This window comes from Papio anubis, chromosome 8 (genome assembly GCF_008728515.1).
Source record: "Papio anubis isolate 15944 chromosome 8, Panubis1.0, whole genome shotgun sequence".
NCBI classification, from domain to species: domain Eukaryota; kingdom Metazoa; phylum Chordata; class Mammalia; order Primates; family Cercopithecidae; genus Papio; species Papio anubis.
The window spans coordinates 96595889-96616707 of record NC_044983.1 but is presented as its reverse complement, the minus strand read 5'-3'; the positions used below and the strand labels follow the sequence as shown (position 1 = coordinate 96616707).

General features: G+C 39.4%; 1 protein-coding gene across 5 annotated transcripts; it reads left to right on the top strand.

The window, feature by feature from the left end:
• The first annotated feature begins 1404 nt into the window (after nt 1-1404).
• On the top strand, nt 1405-10714 carry ZNF706 (zinc finger protein 706). Of its 5 annotated transcripts, XR_002523916.2 has the most exons (5): nt 1950-2044; nt 2787-2830; nt 6017-6153; nt 7685-7792; nt 8540-10714. XR_002523916.2 is itself a non-coding variant. In XM_009213444.3 (4 exons), the coding sequence occupies exons 2-3, from the start codon at nt 6019-6021 to the stop codon at nt 7778-7780; spliced, it is 231 nt and encodes a 76-aa protein (XP_009211708.1). In that variant the 5' UTR covers nt 1405-1619; nt 6017-6018; the 3' UTR covers nt 7781-7792; nt 8540-10714. The 5 variants fall into 5 exon arrangements, 4 of the variants coding, with proteins under 4 accessions (XP_009211708.1, XP_003903084.1, XP_009211710.1 ...); XM_009213444.3 differs by lacking the exons at nt 1950-2044; nt 2787-2830 and adding an exon at nt 1405-1619; XM_003903035.3 differs by lacking the exon at nt 2787-2830 and having other exon boundaries at nt 1773-2044.
• Nucleotides 10715-20819: the final 10105 nt, after the last annotated feature.

Here is a 20819-nt window from a genome sequence, read left to right as displayed (position 1 = left end):
ATTAATACAACCATTACGGTTATAGTGACTATTAGTGACTAAGCCAGAGCTTCATGATATGTCAATTTAAAAGCTGCTCTCTTCAGATACACTCGGTTCATTTGATCAGTATCCATTTACTCAATGTCTACTGTTTAACATACTGCGTATTCGGTGATGAAAATAATCTTACAATCTAGGACTAGAGAGTAATTTAAAACTGTAAGAAGGAAGGAAGAGCATAAAAAGTGAAGGTGAGAGAAGCTGAAATGAGGACGAAGAGGGAGAACTGAACACCCAGATAACTGCATGCCATGTTTCATTTCATATTTTTCTCCACTCAAACGCAATAGGCAGCTAACTCCTTCCTGGCTAGTTTAAGCAATTCTGTGATATCTGTAGTCCAGTCCAAGTCATTTGGGATATATTAATATTCAACTAACATTTCCTGGGCACTGACAGGCAAACTTGGGAAACAGCACTACAGGCAAGGTGAGAACAGCCAATGCAAACGCTTTTTTTTTTTTTTTTTTTTTTGTCACTAGTAGTTCTAATTAGAAACTAATGTGGCGGGGGGCGGCGGTAAGTATGCAGAATAAGGCTGATGTCTAAAGTACTGTCTCCAGATAATCAGCAAATTTAATCACGGTTATAATCGTCATTGCTGTAGTCAGATATTGACAGTTTGCTGCCATTGCCTGTAAATGCAGAGAGAGACAGAGCGCGCCCAAAGAACTTTAACCATTCCCCAAAGTATTAGCAGCTCAGTACTGTACATTGTTAGCAGTCAAACTAAACCCCTCAGGGAAGCCTAGCTAGCAATTTTTCTTTTTCCTCTTGTTTTTAGGCAGGGTCTCACTCAGTCGCCCAGGATGGAGTGCAGTGACGCGATCTCGGCTTACTGCAACCTCCTCTTCCTGGGCTCAAGCGATTCTCCCACCTTAGCCTCCCGAGTAGCTGGGACTACAGGCGCTGGCCACCATGCTCCGTTAATTTTTTATTTTATTTTTGTTGAGACGTGGGTCTCGCTATGTTACTCAGGCTAGTCTGGAACTCCTGGGCTTAAGTGATCCTCCTACTTTGGGCTCCCAAAGCGCTGGGATTACAGGCGTGAGCCACCGCGCCCGGCCAGCCAGCAATTTTTAATGGGGCTCAGGCTTGAATCTTGAACTCACTAAAACCCCCCAGCTTGGAAAAACACCCGGGGTTTCCATGGGAGTGAGGTAAACGGCGGCTGGTGAAACAACAAAGGCTGTGCGTCCGCGTTCAGAGCCGCTGGGCCGCCGGGCTCGCTGGGGGCCGGGGCCGCGGTGTCCTGGGTGGCGGGGCTCCCGGAATGTGACTCAGCCACCGCGGCCCCGCGATCCTCTCCCGAGCCACCGCCTCAGCCGGTGCCGAGGAGGGCGACGCCGAGACCGGCGCGTCAGCCAGGGAGGAGCTGGAAAAGGGGCGCAGGGCCTGAGGCCCGGCCGCCGCCCGAGTGGATGAGCGAGCGAGCGAGTGACTTGTGAAACACGCCGCGGCCCGGTCACCAGCCAGGACCGGGATCACGTGACTCCCAGGGCTGGGTGAAGAAGCCGCCGGGACAGAGCGCGCCGGAGGGGAAGAGCGCCTGGGGACAGAGGGCGACGTCCCCTGAAGTTAGTGTCCACCAGGGCCCGCCCCTCGCGCTTATGTAATAGGGGCGCGCTGCCATTGGCCCGCGCGACCGGCCAGGGCGCAGGCGTGCGAGAGGGGTGGGGGGCCAGGAGGAGGCCGCCGCAGGAAGGCAAGTGGGCGGGGCTGCGAGGAGCAGGCGGGGCGGGGGCGCCGGGGAGAGCGGCACGGCGTGCGCGGGCACGAGGCGTAGTGGCCTCCCCTAAGGCTGAGGCGGCGGCGGGCGCGCGGCGGTGGCGAGCGTGCGAGGCGCGGGCTGTTGTGCTCCCGGCTCTCCTGTTTCCCCTCCTGAGCGGGTGGAGGAGGCCCAGGCGGTGCTGGGCGCGCTCCCCCTTCCTGTCCCTCCGGCGTCCTCTCCCGGCCCTCTCGCGCTGTGCGGTGTCTCCGACGCAAGACTGTCCCGGCCCGGGTGAGCGGCAGCGGGGGCGGTGCTGACGCCGCGGGACGCCCGGGAAACGGGGCGGGGGCCGGCCAGCGGGGGGCGGTGGGGACCGTGGGACTTGCCGCGAGTCGCGAGGGGTCGCGGGGGGCGGCGGGGCCCGGCCCGGCGCGGACCGCGGGAAGGAGGGTGAGTTCGGGCGCCTGCCAGGCCCTGCAGGTGGCCGGGTAGCAGGCCAGCCGCGGAAGCGGAGCGGTAACCTTATCCCCGGCGACAGCCGCCGGTCGGCTGCCGGAGTGTGGCGCTCCCGGTGGCCGCAGGGGCCGGGGTTCGGGCAGTCTCGGCCTCCGGGAGGCGCGTCTCGTACCAGGGTCCGTGAGAACTGGCTAGATGGGGGCTGCGTGGCCTTTGGTGGCAGGGAGGAGGAAGGGGTCTCCAAGGTGGGAGAGGCGGGTTTGGGGAGGAAGGTGCGCCAGGCTGCAGCTGGGGTCGGAGAAGTGTTGGGTGGAGACCTCACTCTGGGTGCGTTCCTCCTCTCCTCTCCCCAAAACGATGGTGTTAAAAGCTAGGGTCAGGATGTGGAGCGCTGCCTGGGCCTCTTCCTTTCAGATGGTTATGGAGAATGAGCCTACTTCCTGGACCCAAAATCCTTTTCTTCTGTTCCTCATTTGTGTTGGTTTTAAAAGGAGCTTTGGGGCAGTGCTTACTTGTTGCCTCCTACGAGAGCGCCTCATTTTAGAACTCGTTTCTTCTACTACTTCCATCTTTGCAGCCCCCTCGGAAAACCACACTGAGAGTTGCATTAAAAACGAACATGTAGGTATTTGTAAATGACTTTTTCCCTCCAGTTTGTCCCATTTAATTCAAGGAGCGGTTAGAGCTGCCTACGATTTTGTAGAAAATTCTGTTGGCTTGAGAGCAAGTCCTAAGTTGAGCTGTCCAAAAGCAGGTGGTTGGTTCGTTTGAATTTCTGCTTTCAGAAAGGAAATCGATGCGGCGTGTTGTCAGAAGTTAGGGGCCTACCTCATGCATTTAGTCTATTTGATTCCATTTCCTTTACCTGGTTTTATTTATTAAGTCTCTTCGGGCTTTTTGGTTGCTGTTTGGTGACAATGGAAAATGGGTTAAATCTATTGTGTAATGTTATATTTTAGGGAAAATCCTAAGTGCAAAAGTTAAAAATAATTTTGCGTATCTAATGACATTGCTTTGTACGAGTCACTACATGGAAATATCAAAATAGATATTAACTTCTAGAAAGCAAAGAAACTTCTGAAAGTAGTGGCTTACCATTTTTGAAGATTTTTTTTTCAACGTAAAACAAAGTTTCCCACAAAATCAGTGTATTAACATACAGAAAATACATTGTGTCGAAGAGTTAAGATGTGTGAGAGGACTGACTATTTTGTTACAAGGTCCTGATAGTAAGACATTGAGACAAAAAATCTTACAAAACATTGGTATACATAAAGGTTGATCACGTGACTACTGTCGTCCAAATAATACATAAGTATCCAAACCTGTTTCCGTGGGAATAGGTTTGTAAGCTTGCGGTAACATCGGACTTAAATACATTTTTTTTTTAAATGTGCCTTTTAGCTTAGAATTAATAAGATTTTGTTTTTGTTTTTGTTTTTTATCTAAAGCAAAAATGGAAGCTTAGTCTTCAAGGACTGATAACAGCTGGTAATATTTACCATTGTTTGATGGGAATGGGGTTCTCATATTAGACTGGCATGCTAAACATTTTCAGTTACAAAAATGTATTAGGCTCGTATGCTAGCTTAGTATAAAAAACCCATATTTCGTCAGTTGAAATATTCAGCTGACTATCCTGAAAAACATTGACCCTCTTTTGTATTTTATCTGACTTTCAGTTCATTTTTTTTAATGCTAGTGGGAACTTCTCCAATCAGTGTATTTTTTTAGTTTCCTTTTTTGGGGAACAGGAGGAGCTCAGTAATTTTTATGAAATGCTTTGACCTCATATCCATTAACTAATTACGGTCCTAGTCAGAAGAAGCTAGCATCATCCTTCTCTGGTGAAGTTGATACAAATCCATTGTATGTTCCTGTCCTGCAATGATTTACATTCAGTTACAGTGCTAGTCAAAACTATATATATATATATATATGAATTCTACTTAGGATCCAATTTTGATATATTTAAAAAGCAATTGAGACTCATGATAGACTCTTTATGAACAGGTTTAACTTGTGTGATCGAATAAAAGCCCTTAATTTAAATGGAAAAGTAAAAGTAACTTTTTTCAGTGACTTCATTTTTTTTTTTTTTAATCCATTTGGGTTCACGTCAGATCATTGGTACAAAAAGTGGTGTCTTTCAGCTTTGTAAAAGAACCCTCTTAACCAAGTTCATTCCCTCAACTGGGAACTGACGTCTAGAGAGCAAAGAAACTTCTGGGATTAGTGGCTGGCTGATAATCTCATTTTATAATTTGTGCAGCAATCCAGCAAGACCAACTTTTTAAAAAAATTAATAACAGTAGTTTTATGAAAACTAAGTAAGAGAACAGTTTCCACCTATTTCTGAGGTCTCCTTTAGAAGGATTAACAGACAGCTTTTATTTCTCTTAAAGTTATAAAAATCACAGTCGCAAGTCACAATGAATACTTTGCAGAGTGATCAAGTAAAATGATGGCGGGGGCTAAACTTTTTTCGTAAACTTTTGAAGATTACAGACAGTAAAGTGCATAAATGTTAAGTGTACAGTTCAATGAATTTTTACAAGTAAGCACACTTGATTCAAGAACATTTTCAGAACCCCCTAAGTCCCCTTCATGTCCTGTCTTCCCAGTCATTACCCATAACTTCCAAGGTGACCCCTTTCACTGTAGATTAGCTTTGCCTGTTTTGATCTTTAAATAATGTATATTCCCTACAACTGGCTTCTTTCCTTTAACATTGAGATACAACCAGTTTGTTTTTGTTTGTTTATTTTTGAGACCAGAGTCTCCCTCTGTCGCCCAGGCTGGAGTGCAGTGGTGCCATCACGCCTCACTGTAACCTCCGCCTCCCAGATTCAAACAGTTCTCCGGAGACCTCAGCCTCCCAAGTAGCTGGAATTACAGGCGCTCGCCACCATACCTGGCTTATTTATTTATTTATTTATTTATTTATTTTATTTTTTGTATTTTTAGTAGAGATGGGGTTTTACCATCTTGGCCAGGCTGATCTTGAACTCCTGACCTCACGATCTACCCACCTTGGCCTTCCAAAGTGTGGGGATTACAGGTGTGAGCCACCACACCTAGCCACAATTTTTTTTTTCCTTTTTGAGACCGAGTCTCGCTCTGTAGCCCAGGCTGGAGTGCAGTGGCGCGATCTCGGCTCACTGCAAGCTCCACTTCCCGGGTTCACGCCATTCTCCTGCCTCAGCCTCCCGAGTAGCTGGGACTACAGGCGCCCACTACCGCGCCCGGCTAATTTTTTTTTGAAGTTTTCGTAGAGACAGGGTTTCACCGTGTTAGCCAAGATGGTCTCGATCTCCTAACCTCGTGATCTGCCCGCCTCAACCTCCGAAAGTGCTGGGATTACAGGCGTGAGCCACCGCGCCCAGCTGGCCACAATTTTTTAAATGCTGGGTAGTATTCCGTTGTATAAATACTATAAAAATATGTATACAAGTTGTGCATCCATATTACTGTTGATGGGCATTCACATTTTTTCCAGTTTTGGAATGGGCACTCAGAACATTTTGTACATGTCTTGATGTACATAACATTTGCATTTCTGTTGAGTACATACCAAGAGTGGAATTGCTGGCTCATAGAATAAACAACTACCAACTAGTTTTCCACAGGGTTCTGCCAGTTGATACTTTTGTAGCATTTGTGTGTGGGAATTTTAATACCTATACATTTTTATTTGCCAGATGTTTCTATAAAACTTAAGGCTTCAGTTCTAAGAACGTTCTTATGCTTAGATTACTCTGTATTAGAGTAAATAAGCCACTCTAATGCTTCACCTTCTGTTTTTAGATATGGCTCGTGGACAGCAGAAAATTCAGTCTCAGCAGAAAAATGCCAAAAAGCAAGCTGGACAAAAGAAGAAACAAGGACATGACCAAAAGGCTGCTGCCAAAGCTGCCTTAATATATACCTGCACTGTCTGTAGGGTAAGGGGAATTGAATTGAAAGATACAGCTCTCCTGTGAGCAGTTCTTTCATTATAAATTGGTTTTTATAGATTAAAATTTTGAAATGACAAAAATAGATGCTTTGCTTGAAATAGTAGGTTTGAGAGCTGATTATTTTAGGTATCTATCTTCATTCACCCTTTCAACAAACATTTTTTGAATGGCTCCTATGGCCAGGCAAAAATCTCTAGGTCCTGGGAAAAAGGAGTGAACAAAACAAAATCCCTTTCCTCATATAAAATAAAGATGTCTTCATAAGGGCATATAAAACACTTCACTAGCATATCATATAACTCTAAACTATACTGTTAGAGCTATATAATATGCTAGTAAATATACCTCTGGCTATATAATTGGCTTTTTTCTTTTTCTTCACTAAATTTTATAATTAGGATGTCTGTAAAACCATATAGAGTATATTCATGTTGAGAGCTTTTCCTAGAATTAATGTGTTTTATTAGATTTGAAGAACAGTAATAATAACAGCTACTTTTGAGTGCTTACCATATGCCAGACATAGAGCCAGGTGTTTTACATGTATTCACCTATTTAATCCACCTAACCCTGTAAGATAAAGTACTTTTATTGTTCTCATTTTACAGAAGAGTAAACTGACTCATGGAAATTAAACAATTTGTGTGGGGTCTCCCAGCTGGTTAGTAGAAGAGCTGGAATCTGAACTCAGGCAGTTCAGCTCCAAAGTCCACCCTCTGGACCACTACTGTACTGCTTCTCAAAGAAGTACTTCTGAAGCTCCAAATCAGAACCTCTTGTCTGTTTGTTTAAGCTCATTACCCTTGAAGTTAGTGAATGGCAGTACCAAAGGAAACCACAATGGGGTTAGTCCACTACATGTACACTCAAAATAATGAAATTGAGCAACTTGTGATAGTTTGGAAAGAGGCAGGGTGCAAATTTTAATCAACGAATGATGAAGAAATGCCTTAATCTAAATGTGCTAGAGTAGTTCACACACTTAAAAACTCAAAACCACAGACTTCTATTTCATATTTTGTGTAATTGAATGGGTTAAGAATAAATAATTGAAGGTTCTTGCCAAGGGAAGTCAGTATAGTATAGTATCTGAGAGGTCACATACCTAGTACTAAGTTAAAATAAGGTCTTGGGCAAATTAAACTGGGTTTTAGTTTCCTTATCAGGTAAAATGAGGATGCTAGTAGGCGCTGAAGATTACTTTGAAGGTTCTGTAGTAATTAAGGTAACATGCTTAACATAATAAGGGTTCAGTAAATGTTACCTATTGTTTGCTGTTAATCAGATAAGCAGAATACATTCTATGTGACCTACCTTTCTTTATATGTGAAATGTGGGAATGTTAGGAATTTCTTTACCACAAAGTCCCTCTTCATATGCTAGCCACTAAGTTGTAGGAATTTAAAGGTATTTTTGTGATAATTGTCTATCCTGAGAAGGTTCAGGATTCTAAAAAGTAACACATTTTTATTTCATAAATAAAGTCTAGCTCTCTCTTGCACGATTTTTTTGTTAGACACAAATGCCAGACCCTAAGACCTTCAAGCAGCACTTTGAGAGCAAGCATCCTAAGACTCCACTTCCTCCAGAATTAGCTGATGTTCAGGCATAAGGTTGTTTACAGGTAACTCACCTCTTTTTCTATTGGTTTGTTAATATCAGGGTTGTATACAAGACCAAAAGTGTCTTCTGTTATTGTGAAATTAATTTCTGCCTTCTGAGATTTTATTGCTTCCTCTTTGTAAGTTAATGTGTAACTTAGTCCCTTTTTTTTCAGACTGTTTCCTTTCATTGCCTTTGAAACATCCATATTTTTACTACTGTAGCCAAAAATGGGGAGATGAGTACATGCTAGCCATCTCTGATCCAAGAATGGAAGAAACGTATCAGTTTAAGGAAAATAGTGATTACAAAGATATTTGAGAGTTTCCCTCTCAAAAACAATGTACACCAATGTTCGTGAGCACCTCTTTACAATTAGTTTACTTATAGTACTTAGCAGAGGTTCTTCTTTTCCCCCCCCCATCAACCTATCCCCTTAGCAGAGCTTCTGAGTATTAAAATATAGGGCAAAATGTAGATATGTGCTATATAAATTTGTTTATAAATTTGTTGGTTGAAAGTTACCACTTTACACATTACATTTGGTTGGATTTTTTCCCCCTAAATAGTGGAGTTGGTGGTGGGTGTGTTGTGTGTTTGAGAATTATTTCTTTTTAAAATAAATTCATCAAAGTTCAGAATATAAAGTCCGGTTGACAAGTTTACCAGATACTATCTTCAGAGTGCTTCTTCTTAGTTATTTGAAATGCATATAAGTTGCATTTATGCAATGGTAACATTCATTGAAAATTTTGCTTATGTTTTATAGGTGGATTCACGACACCTTTGACTCTTCTACTGTCTCAGACCTTAGGTAACATACCTGCAGCTGCTTTTCTAACAAACTGTTGATCAGCAAAAATAAAGGGGCTACAGAAACACTCATTTTTATGCTGTTCCCTTTTGGGCTTCATGCAAAGACAATTCTGTGTAAATGTACAGTTGACTCTGATTTGGAAATCTGAAAATCAGTCCATTCTTGTTATAAAAAATTTTTTTACAACTGTAATTATATTGATGTTCATATTGTGTAAAATAACTCATTTAATAAAATAGTACTTTGATTTACGACATCACAGGATAAATGTGTTTAGAAATTCTGTTCTAACTTTCCACATTATTTGCCTTATAAAAATCTAATGAATTCATCAGCTAGAATTGCAAGTGCAATTCTTATATCCCTCTCTCAGCTCAGTGGCAGGTTCCTTAAACTAGAGCAGACTCATTCATTAAAATTGTGCATATGATTTTATGGGCAGCTGATTCTCTAGGTGAAAAATGACTTATCTGCTGCCTTAGTATATTGCGGTTATGTGTCATTGTACCCCTCTGATCATTTCCTGTGTTTGAGTTGGAATATTTAAAATTGCAGTATGACCTGGCTCTAACTGCCAGTCAGGTGTACCCTGTAGATAACTGATAAATTCCTAAAAGCAGTTGGATTGTCAGTGAGCCCTTCTGAAAGATTAGGTTCTGATGTATATGCCATAATGAAATAATCATTAAACCTATTGTTTAATGCAAAATATGGAACAAATGTGAACTGGTAAAGGCCGATCTTGATACTAGATTCTTTGAAAACTCTTGAAATTCTTTAATTTAAAATTGAAACATTAATTTTTGAGGTTTTTGGTAGTTACTATTTGGCCATTTTTACAAATGGATTTTGCATTAACAGGAAGATTGGAATGACTTGTGGCTGGATTAATTCCCAGAACCCTCTCCCTCCTTTCTTTTCTAAGTGAGTTGTTGATTTTAGGAGTTTGCTTTGTGCTGTTTCCTAAAATCAAAGACTGGTGTACAGTATGACTTCCATCTGAACTTGAAAAGTATTAAAATGGGTCAATATTCACATTCTTTTAGATCTCAGGATGGGGAAATGGGTTTGTTCAGATGGATATGGTAAATCTTACCCAATTACGGAAGGCTAATTTTAGAGTTCTTCTAATTTGCTTGTGTCAACTCTTAACTTGTAAAACTGCTGTTAACTCAATATAATAGGAAGAACACTAAAATACTTACTGGTAACTGCTTAGAGCCACTTATCTGATCCTGTGGATTACAGAATGCATTCCCTCTTCTGCTGTAACTTGTCATTGCTTTGTTTTGTAGCTCTGCATATTTTGCCCACCTTGTCTTCCCTGTAAGTTTAAGATGTTTCCAAGGAAAAGCTTCAGTGCTGATAGTTTCTTAGCAACTCCTATTCTTATGCCCTTACTTGAAAATAGTCCTTTTATTTTGTGTATTTAATTTCCTAAGTTTCAGATTTAATATCTGTTGTTTCCTAATATGTTGATTACCAGAACGTTAGAATTTTACCTAATTTCTTGTGGATATTTCAGAAGTTCTGGTTAAATCACAACTTAAAAGTTTTTAAAAAGCGCTTTGAGCATATGTATGTTTATGTTCAGTGACAAATCATAGAAAACCATTCACAAGTTTTCTTTTAATTTTTTTTCATTTGTTTTAGTGACTGTAATTCAGGATGAAAGTTTTTTCTTGTACTTAACCCTTTTTTATAAGCAGCTGAAGATACCATATTTAACACTATTATCTCAGTGACAGGGAAATAGCTGCATTGATCTTACGTGAGCATATTAATCCTTATAGTTCATGAGGGGATTATTAGTACAATCCCCGTTTTACTGTGTTTGAGTTAAAAACCAAACATCCCTGTAATTTAATTTGAAGATTCTTTAACAGATTGCAGCAGAGTTCATTATAAAACTGTTATGGTGTCTTCAAAGACTTGATAAAATACACTGAGAGAGAATTGGTCCATTTGTATGCTGTATTTCTATTACTTGCCAAAAGGAATGGGGTTAAGATTAAACTTGTTTCCATTCTCTTCATGTGGATATACATCCCCATGTTTAACTGACACACTGGGGGCTCAGTTGTGTGCTGTAATGTCTTATTAAAGAAGATATTAAAGAAAACTAAACTAGTCTAATTTCTTCTACATTTTAAGAGGTTTTTATATTCCCACTTTTTTTTTTTTTTTTTTTTCTGAACTTAGAATTGGCTCTTAAGTATAGCTTGGTAGATGTGAGGGTAGCAAGAGATTTCTTTCATTTCTCGTTGTTTTCCCTGTAGTCTGCCTTTTTGAGGTCTGTAGAATACTTGGGTGGAAAAAAATTTGTCATTTTGAAAGCTTACTATATAGAATAAGTGTGAACTGTTGGAAAGGGGGAAGTGATTGGCTATTAACATAAAAATACAATTATGAAAAATACTTAGGTCAGTTCATTGAATTGGATGGATAAGTCCTTGATGATATTGTAAGATTTGAAGTTATACTTTTAGTTTAATATTAAAGACACTGTATAGGCAATTAATGACATCATAATTCAAACCTGAGATGTGGCATAAGGTAGAATTTATCAACATTACTATTTTACCTAAGAAAACCCATGTTTTTAATTTTCATTAATATATGTAATGTGGCCAGGTGCAGTGGCTCATGCCTGTAATCGCAGCACTTTGGGAGTCTGAGGTGGAGGGATCACTTGAGGTCAGGAGTTCGAGACCAGCCTGGCCAATATGGCAAGTCCCCATCTCTACTAAAAATACAAAAGTAGCGGGGCCTAGTAGCACATGCTTATAATCCCAGCTACTCAGGAAACTCAGGCAGGAGAATGGCTTGAACCTGGGAGGTGGAGGTTACAGTGAGCCTAGATCTTACCACTGCACTTCAGCCTGGGCAAGACTCTGTCTCTCTCTCTCTCTCTATATATATATATAATGTATATGTAATATACTGTACCTATTTTAAAATGTGGGTAAAGGCCTTTTTCTATAACACAGTGATCAAACACAGTCCAAACTATAGCTGAAATACTGTATTTAAACTGCTCAGTCTGAATTAATTCATTTGTACTAGATTTCTGGTTTTTTTGGAAAGTGTTTGGTTTAGTTTTGGTCAGAGGACTTTTTTGGTCATGTACTTTTTAACAGTGTATGGCAATGAAGATCCACACCAGGGAGTTGTGTTTACTGTGACTTTACATTCTGAAATAGTTTAGGCTACCTTAATTTTACTTATTGTAAAAGTTTCAGAAAAATCTTAAGAGCTTTCAGTTTGTAGGTTTAATGAAAATATCTGTCTACTTAACAAAGAAAATAAGACTTTTTAAAATAAAAGTTCAACCTGTCATTTTTGATTGTAGATTACCATGTTAAATTGAAAATATTTTTTATTTTAAATGTTCTTTTGATAAGTTGTCTTTACACCGGCTATCCTTTTAATAGCCATTTTAGCTTTTATTCTTTGAATACCATATGGCTCCAAATTTAAAATCCGCACATTCAGAGACAGACTTTGGTCATTTCTTTTTTTTTTTTTTTTTTTTTTTTGAGGGAATGGGTCTCGCTTCTGTCACCAGGCTGGGAGTGCAGTGGCTGATCTCAGCCTCACTGCAGCTCCGGCCTCCCGCTTGGTTCACGCCATTCTTCCTTCTCACTTCCTCAGCCTCCCGAAAGTAGTTAGATCATACAGGCGCCTACCACCTCGGCCTCCTTCCTCAAGGTTTTGTATTTTTTTAGAGATTTGGGTTTCACCAGGTTCAAGAGGATGGTCTCTGGACTTGACCTTGTGATCTGCCCGTCTCGGCCTCCCAAAGTGCTGGGATTACAGGCTTGAGCCACCGCACCCGGCCTGGTCATTTCTTTATATTCACTTGGGGATATCTTCAGTATAAAGTAATTGTTAATGCTATCATTAACTAATTTTATTTGAGGGTTGTAGGCAGGAATAATATCTTTATCCCAGATCTTTCTAGGATGAACTCTGAGAAGTTTAAGTCACTAAGGTATTTATTGAAAATCATGTATGTGAAGTTGCATTGTAAGCTATAAAGTATTACATAAAAGCAATGTTTTATACAAAGAAATATAGCAAAGTTTCCTAATCTTTGGAAATTCAGATGTGTTATGGAGATAATACATATATTTATTTACATAATTTTAGGCTATATGGCTAAGTGCTTGGTGTGTTTTATAGATAATAACTTAATGAGGTATATGTATATGTATGTGTTTATGTGTGTATAGGATGGCTTGTGGGTTAAAGAGGGCAGTCTGTGCCTGGGAGTATGGGGAGTCAGCTGAGGGAGGAGTAGGAAGGAATAGGGAAATCAAGGTGTGGGTGGCTGATTGAGCAAAAGTACATAAAGTTTCTTTGAGACAAAGTGAGTAGGCCAGCCTGAGCGCAAGGCTTGTGAATGAGAGCCTTTGATCCCATGGATATGAGTGGGGAGAATCATTAGAATGGGACGAGATTGTGCAATGCGTGCACACTTTAGAAAATTGTTCAAATTACTCCTGACACTGGGGTCTCTTTCAGAGTTTGGGGGCAGGGAATGACATGATGCAAGTGTGTCAGGAAGATTTATATTTATTAATGAAATACTGTGTTGATACTGGTTTGATAGAGATCTTTTTACAACCTCTTGTATGTTTCTCTATTTAACAGTTTACTATCCATAAAACACTTTTAGTTATTCTAGGTTATTATGAATGTAGATTAAAGGGCAAGAATTTTGCTGTGCTCTAATGCGATGATACTACTAGGGCCCAAAAAGCTGTATTTAGGGATGTTTGTCCCTGCACTAAATAACCCCAGACTACAGTGTGGCTGTACGTGGCATTTCTTGTCCTCTACTTCATTATAAAAGTAACACATTTTGAAATATATCTCATATATAAAAACTTGAAGACTATGGTAAAGTTGAATTTTAAAAATTTACCAGTACAAAACATTTTGGTGAATAGTGTCCATGTCTGTCTCTTTCTCTGTCTCTCTCTCTTTCATTCTTACCACATAGATTTTTTTAAGTTAGTGCATGTTTTTGAATTTTGTAGTCACTTTTTTCATATGATGTCTTTGTACTTTGCCATTTCATTTAGCAACATAACAGGTGGGTTTTTCGTGTTATTGACTGTGCTAAGTGGAATTTTTGTGGCTGCATAATGATCCATTGGGTAGATTACCTATCATTTTTTTAACCATTTTCCTGTTGTTGGACGTTTAAGTTTTCTCTAATTTGTGCAGAAGACTTTGTTTCTACATTTAGAATTACACATCATAAAACTTTAAAGCTCTTCTGTAAAGTGTACAATGCTTCATTAAAATAGCAAATGACAGAGAACCAGCGTTGCAGACTATATAGTATGTAGGACCAGACAATACTTGACCAATGATGTTTTGCATGTTACTGCATTACCTTTGTTTGAATTCTAGCACTTTTTCCTGAATTTGGTAGGTTAACCCTTGTATATTTCCTGGATTTCTAGTGGAGCAGGAATATTTTAACTACATTTGTTAGCCAGATACTGTTTATATTTTGTGAATTGTCCATTGCCCATTTATTTGTTGGGGCCTTCTGACTATATTCAATCTGCTATCCACAGTAAACTTGGAAGAACTGAGAGTTGCCAGATAACTAGAGTTATGAAACCTGTAACTTATTTTACATGGAGAACGAAATCGTAGGCTCTGTCTGCACCACTTGCTGGAAGCCTTAACAGATAAAGTATAAATCCACAGTTTGCATTTAAGGCATATTTTTAATGCAAGACTAGTGAAATATGTTTTCTATTGTTACCTGACTGCTATGAAGAAATAGTATTTTTATTAGATTTAAGTCAGTTTAGTAAGTTACAGTAACAAAATAAGCTTTCATGTTTGGGATCTATATTAGGTTCTATTATTTAATATTTATGTATATGGATTTTCATAGTAACAAAATAGACTGTATTCAAGCCTTGCTTTGAATAGCTGGGAGCATTTCTGATAGCAACAGTGTTTCTTACTTAAATAGGATAGAATATGGCCAAACATAAGAATTTAAAGCTGTAGTTGAATGACCCAGTGAGAAAAATGGAAAACACCTAAGTTCAAATCTGGATCTGCTTTTCCCTTGCTCATTTTGGACAGGTTACTTCACCTTTCTGAGTTGCATTATCTTCAGTCACCTTATAAAATGCAGGAACTGGCCAGGCGTGATGGTGCACACCTGTAATCCCAGCACTTTGGGAGGCCGAGACGGGTGGGTCAGGAGGTCAGGAGTTCAGGAGCAGCCTAGCGAAGATGGTGAAACCCCATCTGTACTAAAAATACAAAAATTAGCCAGGTGTGATGGCAGGCACCTGTAATTCCAGCTACTTGGGAGGCTGAGGCAGAGAATTCCTTGAACCCGGGAGGCAGAGGTTGCAGTGAGCTGAGATCGTGCCACTACACTCCAGCCTGGGCAACAGAGTGAGACTCTGTCTCAAAAAAAAAAAAAAAAAAAAATACAGAAACTAATACCTACCTCAAATGATTGTTTTAAGTTAACAAGCAAATGAAATAATGAGTATAAGTACCTGCGCAATCGTAAGTGCTCAGTAGCTGTTAGCTTTCTTCCCTCTATCTTCCTTTCCCTCCTCCCTCTACTGAAACTAACACAGTGTGTCTTTACACATACCCTTCTCACGTTTGCCCATTTCTGCTTGTGCTTTTTCTTAGGACTAAAATACTTTCTCTTCTCCCCCACTCAGCCCTGGTCTCTTGCTGTGGAAATGCTACTTATTCTTCAGGGCTCAACTCGAATGCTGATTTTTTTTTGTTTTTTTTTGTTTGTTTGTTTTTCATGAACCTCAGCACTTAAATGTACTAATGTGGGAAAAGGAATATACAGTAATAAATATGAAAGAAGACTACAAACTATAAAAAAAAAATAGTGTCAGGAGACTAAATTTTAGAAGGGCAAAAAGTTCCTGAAAAGTAGTAATGGAAATTTATTTACTTGTTTTCAGTTAAGCAGTAATAACAAGGAATGAGTGTTAGCACTCCCTAAGCAACTCCTATTTATTTGCTGTGTATTTTGTAAAACTCTCATTGTGAAAATGAACCCAATATGATGAAATACTAAAAGGACATATAATGAATTACAACTCAGAAGGCTATAGGAATTTGCAGAATTTGACATTAAGTCTGAACCACTGTCAATTTAGGAAAGTGATACACATAGGAAGCTATCCAGAAGACTGGAGAATAAGTAATTTGTGTCTTGATTTTCTAAAAAGCACAGAAGAGAATATTGAAGAAAATGCAGAATTATAAGTTTGCCCTTGGTCTCTAGGTAAATAAGTACGTTATCTTTTTACTGTGAATCTCCTTTTTCCTCAGTTAGGCCTTGGACTAATTTCATGTGTAGTTTTATTTCTAGTATTTTTCCCTTGTCATGTTTGTTTTCTTTGCGACAAGAGAAATTCTTCTAAAACACAGTTCAAGTCACAGCCCCCTCCTCTGAAGCACTTAGGTGCTCTCCCTGGCCCACATACAGATGAACACATACTCCTGGGTTGTGATTGACAGGTCCTCCACACAGTCTGACCCCAGCATGTGCTTCCAGCCAGCCCCTTCTGCCATACTTGTTCCCATCCTCTTGCTGAATGAATTGCTTGCTGTTCTTTGAGTAACTCTTACTATGCCTTTCTTGTCTTCACACAATCTTTCTGCATCTTAACTGGGATGCCCTCTTTTTCTTCTTCCGTTCTTCTGTGCCCTCTCTCTAATGCTGTCTAATCTGATAGGATCACTCCTTGTAACCCTCAAAGTCACTGGGCGTGACCTTTCATCTTTTTATCATTTTATTGTTCTTTACTATCCTTGGGACAAGAGTAGTCTTATTTTTGTGTCTACTTTAATGTTTATGACAGCATGAAACTATTGTCTTTAAATGTAGCATTCCCTAAATTGCAACAAACTATTCTCATTGCTTTATAGATTACTTTTTAATAAACTGTTTTTTGGATTTACTCTTTTAGATTACTGAAGCCATAAGAGGAGGGCTCCTATAAGCATTACTGTATATGTAGAACACTTTATATAGTTTACAAAGTATTTTTTCTTTTTTGAATTGCATGTAAAAATATGCTTGAGGAAATCAAGGGACAGCTTGATGATACATCTCAATTTTAGAAAGGCAAAGTAATTTACAGTAATTTTGATAGCAAGATTATCTACAGGCAGTAGTACATTTTAGTGGATGGACCTTAAACTTATTTTGAATTTCTGCACTCAGATGTTTAATATATGTGTGTTAACCTGTTGAGTTTCAGATCCTGCCAGCTTTAAGTGTGTGTGTAATACGTGTGTTACCAGTTTACAAATAACACAAAGTAGGGAGGGAAAGCTAATACAGAATTACAATCCAGAAAGATTTCAGGCTGAAAGGCTAAAGTAAAAACAAGAAGCAGTTTAAATGGAGTAAATGTTAAATCCATTTAGAACTTATAAAAATTACAGTTTACAAGTACAAAATATAGGCTGCAGTCTGTCTTGGCATTTTTTCAGGTTAAGAGCCAATGTATTAGTTTATTAAAGTCTTATTATGAGCCAAGCATGACTTCTTTGCTTTAAAATACAGGAATGCAATCCTAGTTTAGGAGAACACATGTTAATCACACATTTTTATTTATTGAGAGCCAGTTTTCTTGTGAAGTTGATGTTTTGTTCCGAATGTCTCTGTCTGCTGTTTATAAGTGAAACACTGTCTACATTCCTCACAATGCAGGGAGGAGGTCAGGGATGGTGAGTCGACTGTAAACCATGTTTACTAAGGGGACATTTGGAAAGTTGCTGTGCTGTCTTGTTGAGAGCAGATCTGAAAGCCATGGATAGAAATTATCTCACTGTAAGAAATCTCATTACAACATCTAGATTTATCCAGTATCACAATGGCTTGCCTTATGGCATGAGCACCCCTTCCCTAAAATTCTTAATAAAGGGATTATCTGCTGATGTCTGGGACAGGGCAGCAGGGTTTTCTGTCATTTGATAGGGGATCAGATAGGCTCTGAGATCCTTCTCATTCAGCAGTCCTCTTGCATTAAGTAATGCAGTGCTGGGAGCCCATGATGTAGTTATGTGCTTTGAGCATGTTTTGTCAAGTGGAAAAAGCTGCTCTTATATTGACCTGTTTGAACATACAAACTGTTTGATCTTACTTGTCCTTATCTTTCTCAGGTGCTTATAAATTTAAACGGAGAGAATATTGAGTCAGAATAAGTGTCAGAATATCTTCATCACACCTGAATTTGAGATACATTTCTGACTATAGAGCATATTTATATTCAGTATTTTAATAGGCTCCTAGATGTCAAACTTAGTTTAGAAATACTTATTTTTAATCACCTGGCAAGTGGTGCTGCAATATTATTACTATAGGTTAGGTCAGGATCATTCTTCGTCAGTGGACTCTACAACTTAAATCATAAAGTTCTGTCAGTAAAAAAAAAAAAAATCTTGACTATACTGTCAATGTAAGTATCCATAAATTATATGCACATACTTCTGTTGTAATTATAAAGCATTCACAGGATGAGATGAAAAACATTCTAAAATTTTCTTTTCACATCCCAATGGATGAACTTACGTTACCACCTGGGACACACGCCTCACTTTAAACCATTGCTCTTTGTCATAGAACCTGTCATAAAAACCTTGTTTTTAAGCTAAAAGGTTTTCAGCAGCTCACAGATACATAGATCTTTATAAGTCAATAAAAGCAAATGAAATGTAGTAAGGATCCATGCTGTGTAAAAAAAAAAAAAAACAACTCAGCAAAGCATGTAAAACATGTACCCTTGAAAAAGTACACTGGTAAAGGGCACGTGGCAACATATTTTGAACACTTAGCATATGTAGTTTGGAACATGATACTGAGACTGGAGAAGTCGGGACTGGAGAGATTTGTATAAAGTTGAAGTTTTAGGAACATACCTTTAAGGCTGTATGTAGTGAAAAGAATAAACAAACCAAAGTTAAAACATTGGAAAGCCCTCACTAAGGGATAGGTAGAGAAGGAGCTAGGAGAAGTAACTGAAAGAATAGTCAGAAGAGGTAGGAGGAGCACCAGGGTCATATAGGTTCTCAGACATGAGAAGAGTTCGGGCTTAAGGCTGGGTTGTCAGGGTCACGAACTACCATCCGTTGATTGAGTGCCTGCTTTGTACCAGTGTGTGGATTAAATACATTCTCAACAGTGGTGGTCAGCATCCCAGATGCTTCCCTAAGGTCAAGCGAGTATGGTTTTGGGAAAATAGGAGTAGAAGCTGAGGGTCAAGGAAGGAGCAGATACAGACCCCTGATTTGAATCAAGTAGTGTCACACAGGAAATGGCCATATATATGGGATCAACGCTTCCTTCCAAGAGGCCTAAAGCCCTGATTACCAATTAATAAACCTATCGTTTAGCAGACATGCTCACAGCTTAAAAGGTACTGTGATGGTGTTAATTTTTTTTTAGGCACAATAAGCTCAATTTATATTTAAAACATTGACATAAGATATTTAGAAATCATTATGCCATATTTATGTATAACGTCTTAATCTATGATCTTCAGCATTGTAAACCTAAGTGATTCTATTATACTTTTACATATTTATATAGAGTCATGCCTTGCTTAACCATGGAGATATGTTCTGAGAAATGCATTTTTAGGCAGTTTTGTCATTGTATGAACATTATAGAATGTCTTACACAAACATAGATGGTATAGCCTACTACAGACTGAGGCTCTTAGGCCACAAACCTGTACAGACGTTATTGTACTGAATGCTGTAGGCAGTTGTAGCACAATGCTAAGTATTTTGTATCTAAATATAAAAAAGGTACAGTAAAAATTGAGTGCAGACCAGGCGCGGTGGCTCATGCCTGTAATCCCAGCACTTTGGGAGGCTGAGGCAGGCAGATCACCTTAGGGCAGGGGTTCAAGACCAGCCTGGTCAACATGGCAAAACCCTGTCTCTGCTAAAAATACAAAAAAGTTTACCCGGGCATGGTGGTGGGTGCCTGTAAACCCAGCTGCTTGGAAGGCTGAGGCAGGAAAATTACTTGAACCCAGGAGTTGGACGTTGCAGTGAGCTAAGGTCTCACCACTGCACTCCAGCCTGGGTAACAGAGTGGGACTCCGTCTCAAGAAAAAAAAAAAAATACAGTGTAAAAAATACAAAATGTTAGACCTGTGTTGGGCACTTACCATGAATAAAGCTTGCAGAACTGGGAAGTTGCTCTGGATGAATCTGTGAGTGGTGAGTAAATGTGAAGGCCCAGGACATTCCTGTATACCACTGTAGACTTTATAAACACTGTACACTTAGGCTACAAGTATTTTTCTTTAATAGTAAATTAACCTTAACTTACTGTAACTTTTTTTTTTTTTTTGAATTGTGTAAGTTTGGTTGTGTGTGTGGGGGGTTTGGTTTTTTTTTTTTTTTTTTTTTGAGATGGAGTCTTGCTGTTGGCTAGGCTGGAGTGCAGTGGTACGATCTCAACTCACTGCGACCTCCATCTCCAGGTTCAAGCGATTCTCCTGCCTCAGCCTCTCCAGTAGCTGGGATTGCAGGTGCTCACCACCATGTCTGGCTAATTTTTATATTTTTAGTAGAGACGGGGTTCACCATGTTAGCCAGGCTGGTCTTGAACTGACCTCAGTGATCAACTTGCTTGGCCTCCCAAAGTGCTGGCATTTCAAGCATGAGCCAAAATGCCCAGCCTTAACTTTTTTACTTAATAAACTTTTTATTTTTACTTTTTGACTCTTGTAATAAAACAAACACATTGTACAGACAGCTATACAAAAATATTTATATCTTCTGGGTTTTTTTTTTTTCTGTTTTTAAAGTTTTTTATTTATTTTTAAACTTTTTTGTTAAAACTAAGACACAAGCACACACACATTAGCATAGGCCTACAGAGTCAGGATCATCAGTATCACTGTCTTCTGCCTCCACATTGTGTCCCACTGGAGGGACTCCAGGGTCAATAACACACATGGAGCTGTCATCTGTGATAACTTAAATGATGCCTTCTTTTGGAATACCTTCTGAAGAACCTCCCTGAGGCTGTTTTACGGTTAACATTTTTTTTAATAAGGAGATGAGTACACTAAAATAAAAGTATATAGTATAGTAAGTACATAAACCAGTAACACAATTGTTTATTATCAAGTATTACATACTGTATATAATTGTGTGTGCTGTGCTTTTATGACTGGCAGCA